This window comes from Convolutriloba macropyga, chromosome 5, assembly GCF_964194025.1.
Source record: "Convolutriloba macropyga chromosome 5, txConMacr16.3, whole genome shotgun sequence".
NCBI lineage: Eukaryota > Metazoa > Xenacoelomorpha > Acoela > Convolutidae > Convolutriloba > Convolutriloba macropyga.
In genome coordinates, this window is record NC_134472.1 from 35309342 (window position 1) to 35316956 (window position 7615).

The 7615-nt window shown below is 34.0% G+C and overlaps 1 protein-coding gene across 1 annotated transcript in view; it reads left to right on the plus strand.

Moving 5' to 3' along the window:
• Positions 1-1967, plus strand: part of LOC142339978 (uncharacterized) — a 90666-nt gene extending 88699 nt beyond the window's left edge. The window contains exon 3 of the mRNA XM_075390356.1: positions 654-1967. Within this exon, the coding sequence (XP_075246471.1) occupies positions 654-1660 (1007 nt within the window). The 3' untranslated portion in view covers positions 1661-1967. The remainder of the gene's footprint in view (positions 1-653) is intronic.
• Positions 1968-7615: the final 5648 nt, after the last annotated feature.

A 7615-nucleotide genomic window follows, 5' to 3' on the forward strand; every position in this document is an offset into this window, starting at 1 on the left:
GCAGTAAATAAAATGTTACTGTAACATGTCACTAAAAATACTTGAGCTTTAACTCTACTTTTTAATACCCCAGCTTCTGGTGTTGCAACACGTAAATACAGGGTACAAAACCCAGCTTGAACTTCATATAAAATTATTTTTCATTAACTGGTCTCAGAAACCTATTTTTTTCGGTTTGTTTCACTATCAGATTTAACTGGAATACATAAAGATATCTCGTGTTGTGTGATCTGCAGCAAACGCAATCCAATTTCATATTGAAAAAATTTAGCAAATATGCGTAAGCCCCGATTTTGTGATGCAGCGGTGAAAAAAATAGCAGAAATATTTTACAAAATCAAACTGCAAAATCATAATATCCCGAACCGCTAAAACGAACTAGGCGGTGTAAAGCTCTTCTTGTTGTAAGTTGGAGAGCGAGCATTACAACTCCATTTTTGGAACGTCCGTTATAAAATTTGGAAAATGAATTTTCGGCCAAGAGTGCGTTTATGAAATGGTTCCAAATAAAATTACCTCCTGAAACTATGTCAGTGGAAACAATTGGGAAGATATGATGCACAAAAATTAAACAAAGATGTAAATTGTCGATTTCATTTTTTTTCTAGTTGAACGTAAGTTGTAAAATGATCTAACTTTTAAAATTTTTTAAGGCTCTGAGCATATTTCTCTGAGAAAGAAGAAACTTCATTTGACCTTCAGTGTACACATACCGTCGGTTAGTGAAGACAGTAGGAGCAAGGAAGCAGTGTCAATTCCTAGAGAAAACCTACTTGATGTGGATGATGTGCTCCCTGGCAGTTCTTCATCCAGTTTCTTCATCAACGACAACGACAGTCAGCTATCGATTTTTCAACAGATTGAGGAAGAGTACTCATTTAAGAGGTCGTCAAGATTAGATACCAGACTAGAAATGAAGTACTTCAACTCTAAGTTCTATTTACAACTTCTTACACACGTCGAACTGGCTCAGGTTGGATCTAAGCGGCATGAGCTTGATAAACAGATAATAGTAGCTTTCTTAACAGACATTGGAACGTCTTGGTACAATTTCTTAACAGAAGAACTTGAAGTACATGCTGATTACTTGTCCGAATTTATATGCAGAGATTTTCGAATGTCAGTTCAAAACTCTCTTCGACATCCGAATTCGACTGACAGCCAAGATATCATTAGAAACCGTTTGGATAAAATACTCGAATTTCTGTTAGAGTATAACCCTTCTATGAATTACCGTGAGCAGGAACTTGGAGATAGTATGAGCGTCTTGGATAGAATATGTGTCTTGGCAGAGCAACAGTTCAAGCAAGAGTTTATCGTGAGAGACCTGGAAACTGCTAAAAGGGACGCACTCATGAGGTTGTTTGGGCGAGGAAATGCTGACAATACTCTTGAGCTAGAAAATGTTGATATTTTGGCAGAAATCATGCTGTACATGGACCATGGAAAACTATTGGAGAAAATGAATTCGTACCTGCAGCAGGGCCATTATCAATTAAGTGCTATGCTTCTCTACAAGAAATTGAAGAAACTTTTCGGACCTGAAATTGTTGCATTAGAAGGCGAAGGGATTCCAGAAAAGTCGGAAGATTCCTCGCAAGTGCAGCAAGTAGTCTCAGTTAGTACTCCGACCTCATCATCGCCCCTAATGTTTCAATAAGCACTGAGGTGAACTCGGAGAACGAAAACTTTGAACCTATACTAATCTGTTGTTATCCCCACCGTGAACTTATCAAACTTCGAAGCGAAGCCGAGTAGTTGAATAAACTTGGAGAGCGCGATAAAATTTGTGTATTAATGATTTTAATAAACTCACGCTCTGCGATAGCAACAGTTGAATAACTTAAAATCCACTGAAATTGAATAGAATATTTTTTCCGCCACTCGCTTCCTAGGTCGTGGAAAGAGTGGCTTAGGAAAACGTCTAATCAATTTCTCTGTGGTCTAATTTATCCAATTGTTGTTATCTCAACGGTAGCTGAAAAAACTCTAGCAACTAGTGGTTGATAAACAAGAGCTGATTGATCACTATTGTTTGCTATTGATCGTGACAAGAAACCATTAAAAGTGAATTTCAAAAAAGTTCTTTTAGTCTTTATCTCACTAAAACTCACATCATGAACTCTTTTTTTAAATTCGATTGATATTTGAGATATTCACAATTAATCTGATAAACTTTTGAATTTAAATAAACAGATATCAAAGTGTTGCTCTGAACTAAAAACGCTAGTTTTAAGATTGTCCTCGTGGTCTCACAATCGTGAGAAAAAATTGCTTAAAAGTTTGAATTTTTATGCCTTTGAATTTAAACTCCATCAATGACGCTGATTGAGTTTAAATTTTCAATTTTGTTAAGTCTTTTTCAAGTTTTCACAATTTTGTGGATGCTAAAATAGTCAACGCAATTGCTAAAAAGCCGCTGCAACAAGTTTAACGTGAATCTTTACTATCACAAATTTTTCTTTGATTTTTCATTTGCACTGCTTTCAAGGACATACAAACACTCTCGAAAAAGAACAATTGGCCCGTTTCGAGCTCGTTTTCAACTTTTTGTGCTTTCCAGCCGGCAGCAAATCAGTGAATTCCTTATGCAAAGGAAACACTATATATAAAAAGAAATAAAATTTTTCAGGATCATTGATATAATATAGATGGTAATAAAGATGGCAACTATTAATCCAAAATCCAAAAATTGCGTCAACTAACTCCAGAAATTCTCTTTGATGCGCAATCAAACATTCAACGTCAATTCAAGCATGTATGTGTTATTTGCTAGCACCCCACCCTTGTGGGGACTATATGCTAAACTGGTTTTCGTGTTGAGTCAGTTTTAGCCGATCGATATACTCATTGTAAGAGTTGTGAGTGGTATCACTAGACAGCCCATCAAGCGAAGATTTTTTTCTCACTTTTTCAGGGGAATTTTTCGGGGTTCAAAATGTTTTGAACATTTGCTTAATTTTGGTTCTTTTATGCACAATTTCCTTAATTTTTGCTCAACTGTTGATCAAGTTCTTCTATAAATATGTCAACATTGTTAACAATATTATTTTTGGTTGAATGTTAAGGATGGAAACGATTTGTTGAACTGTTTGATCCGAGTTTGATGGCTAAAATTTTTGCTAAACTTAAAAAAAATTAGCCTTTATTTCATGAAAAAACGGCGCCAAACATGTTTATTCAACCCACTTTGTCAAAAAATGTTGGAAGTCAATACGTAAAAGCTGTTGGAACAATACGAAACAACTTTTCCACTTTTTTTCCACGCAATGACTATTGTTAAGCCAGCTTCCCATCAAACTATTTTGAAACTAAAAATTCGCTCCATTTAACAAAAGTTAAGAAAAGTATTTACCCAAAACGAAAAATTCATGTTTAGAAACTTTGATAATTTTGTTTGTCAATTTGTATAACAGGCTGAGGTTTGTAACAATTACATAACTTTAAGAAAAGCACAGCGATAGCAAGCACATTTTTGGTGTCACCATACAATTTTATAGACAAACAGCGTTGTGATTGTATTTGGCAGTGCCCATTTCAAAAACGTTTGCAATTTTTTCAAGACAATTACATAAAACCTTTTTTCATTAAAAAATTAAATTAACGAGAGATAAAATTTGCCTTCAGTTTTAGCCCAACAAAATTTTTTAAAGCTTCAGAGAAAAAGTTAGGGTTTTTATGGCTCCGACAATGTGTTTTCGTGAGGATTCATTGAAGTTATCTCGTTTTTCTAGTTTTGTTATTCTTTTGGCGTCCAATGACCTCATCTCATCAATCAGAAGTCCGATTGGCTTACAAAGTAGAAGGGAGACGTTCATGTGTTACGCAGTTTTTTAAGTTTTTTATTTAAAGATTCCAAAACTTTTATATTACAAAATTTCACAGTTTTTCTGTATTTTGCTAAAATTGTCCGTTTATATGCTCACTTTGTCCCTTAAAAGCAAGTCCTACTGTTTGAACGAAAGCCCAGTCAAACATATATAACATTTTCAGCAAGAAAAAAATTACGGTTTTAAAGTCTTTGACATTTTGTGTCAAATATTAACTATTTTTTATTTCTACCTTTACTTGATGTTTTTTTGTAGTCACTTGACATATTCTAAAAATTTTTAAGAAAATAAATGGCGCCTGATGTAGATATACCTAAATTTATATATTAATTTCAATTGATAGTTTTTGTACATTTGATTATTTTTGAACATTGAATTAAAAAGTTTCAAAAACTTCACATATAACCATATGTTATTTTCAGGTTGGATTTTTTTCTTCTTGTCAACTTGTAACTGATAAAACATGTAACTTGTTGTTCTTGTCAACTTGTAACTTGTAACTCATTCCGGACAAGTCCCATACCCCTTCTCGCGAAGCATAAAATATTCTATACTGGTTTCCTTTTTCTACCTAATGACAGGTCCCGTTGAATGACTAAGGAGTTATATGTGAATTTATTTGGTATTTTTCTTTTGAAGGCTAATGATTGTCCTGATAACTTTTGAATTTCTTCTATTCCAAAAAAGTTCGGTAGATATTTGAAGTTTGCGACAATTGGTCCACCTTGTTACCTTATCTGTTAAGAACAAATCCTTTTTTCTTTGTATTGAGGTACAAACTCATGCCATAATTTTAGGTTCTGTCTGATACCTATTTGTTTTGATTGCTAAATGTTTTTCATGAAGCATATAGATATTGATTTCTGCTTTTACTTAATGTCTTTTGTTGTTTCATTTAGCTGTTGGTCGTTCCTATCTCGTAAGCTCATTAATGGCAAGTCTCATTGGTCATCTAATGCTGCATCCTTAGTCAAATTTGTGGTTTGAGTTAAAAAAAATTGTTTACTCATACGTTTTGCTCACCGTCAATTGTTCTCGAACAGTATTTGAATTTTTAGAAGTATAGTTCAAATGAGAATAAGCGAGGTTGGAACTTTACGTGCAAACGCACGTTGTTGAGTTTATATACTATTTGATACGGCTCTGGCTTGAGTAAGAATTAATTCAAATTTAAATGTTGGAATTAGGCCGGAAGCAATTATGATCAAGTATCTCAAACAGGTTTAACACTTCCAGTTCATAGTTATCTTTATTAATTAGCTCTGAAAAGAAAACAATTAGGTTCTATTCATTTTTTTACCTGGCTGGACAACTTGCGAGCATTAGATTATGCTCATTAGGTGGTTGTTTATACGAGGCATAACATTATGCTACTTAACATTTTTGAAAGTTTTGCAACCAGTAGCCTTATAGTTTTTTGGTATTGCGAAGTTTTGACTTCTGAAGAAACCCGTGTTAAATTTTTACCCCAAAAAAGATGTACGATTTGGGGGGTTAATAGAGGGAATTTTTCGCCATTTTTCATCAAAACTCTTACATCATTTTGGGGGGTAATGGAAGTAATTCGATGCAAGAGTGGGGAGTAATGGAGTCAATCTAGAGGGGTGGTAAAATAATGCAAAAGTAGGGGTAATTATCACCCTTGGAAGCCCTGATCTTACATTTTTTAGCCCTCCATACCCGAGGACTGACAGTCTTCTCTATACCCTCAGCCGGATCTCCTTAGCCTCTAATCCATCAATGCTTGCCCAATTCTTGAAGGCCCATCTATGCGAATCTAATCCCTATTACCCTCATTACCCCCTAATCTTACACCGCTCTCCTCCCCCCATAGACAATGGCCCTGCTCTTACATCAGTTTTGAGGGTACTTTGGACACGGGAACTTATCAATATGCCAGAGGCCACTGAAGACAGTATACCAAAATCAGACTTGCTGAAGCAACTTAGATAACAGTTTTTTGCCAATAGTATCATCTTTCAACCACAAACCAATCCAAAAGCTCTTCTTACTGAACCATTTTTACAACAATTTTGAGCTGCTGTGACAAAATTTTCACACGAAAATCTTTACGAGAACCCGGGTCAACGATCATACAACTTTCTTTGATTTCGTACTAGGTCATATATGATTCTTAGTAATCATACTAGGTCATATATGATTTGTATGATTTCTTGGTAGTCATACAAGGACCGTATATGATTTCCTAGAAATCATACAGAGATCATACGAAAAACTCCAAAGACTAAAAACTGTATAATTTTCTATTGAAGATGAAAAAATTTCTTGGAAATCATACAAGATCATATATGACACATAAAACATTGACTGTTGCCACAAGTTCTCGTATAATGTAGTCAAAGGGCTTTTTAAATTATCATATCGCATTTGCAATCCACATTTAATTCTTTGCGTGCGCCAAAAGAATAACTTTGTGGTTTAAACATATTCAGAAAACGAAATTGAGGTCATTTGCAAATTTTTTTCTTGACTATTTTTTATAAATGAGCATTTATAAGTATAAACTGGCTTCAGAGTATGTCAAAAATTTTGTTTTCTAGTTGGACTTACTCTTTTATTTATTGCCCAACTTTGCAAATGATATTGTACTTTATGGTCTTTTGGCGGATCACAATCTGATGCCGGGGTATCACATAGGTGAAGCCCTACAAATAAAAAAAAGAACATAAATGTTGAGATATTGTCAAAAAAAAGATGTATGATTCTTGGTATTCGTACTAGGATCATATATGATTTCTTTGGTTTCATACAACGATCGTACTAAGAAATCAAGTATGGACAGTATGAAATCATATATGATCCTTGCATGAAATCAAAGAAACTTCAACCCAGGAAACTTTAAGTTGTTTCTAGTTAGTAATGAGGTACTGAAAAATTTATTGAACCAATTCTAACGCTAATATGTATTTTAAAGCTTTTATATGAGTTTCCGATTCGAGCAAGCACAGGAAAATAGATCGCGTTTCCTGATATCACTGTTGAGATGAAACAAAAAGCACGACTTAAAATTCATTGGAAAGGAACAACAACAATTTAAATATGAAAAATTGTCTATCTCAGTAATGCAATTTTTTTCGACGCCCTTTCTTTCAAATGTTTCTCTCATAAACCTGTGTGGTTTTCAGTGTAATTTTGGAGTTTGCGTGCATTGTTTCAAAAGAGAACGCATGTTCGACTGCACTCAAAGGTCTAAAAAAAATAAATGAATGCAAAAATTTCAACAACGAGGCCCGGCAATGTTCCAAACTCGCTTATCCACAAACTTCTGTCTATTGTGCACCAATGAGAGCCAAAATTGACTTCCATAATCGAAATAGTTCATAATTTGTTATTTAAACTTTGAGTCTTGAAAAAGGACAAAAATCGGTAAAACGCTCATACCAGTGAGATTAAATTTCTTAATTGCACTGCAATGAACACATAAAGAAACGAAACAATAGACAAAAATCAACTCTAATGCAATTTCTTAACTTGAAAAAAAATATTTTTATCAAATGAACAACTAACTAAAAAAAAACAAAAACTAAGAACCATAAATTAACATCTATCCCATTTTCAAATAAAATCTAACACTAATGAAACGTCTATGTAACTGCGAGTAAGGAAGGGCCACTATTTAGTTTACATTAGATTTTAATTTCTCAATTAGGACTTACAAATGACTGCAGAAGTAGACAAAGCCTCTGCACTCAACCAGAAGAATAAATTTAGCATGCAAAATTTGATCACACAAAAAGAAGAGGTTTCCCAAGGTGTATAATCAC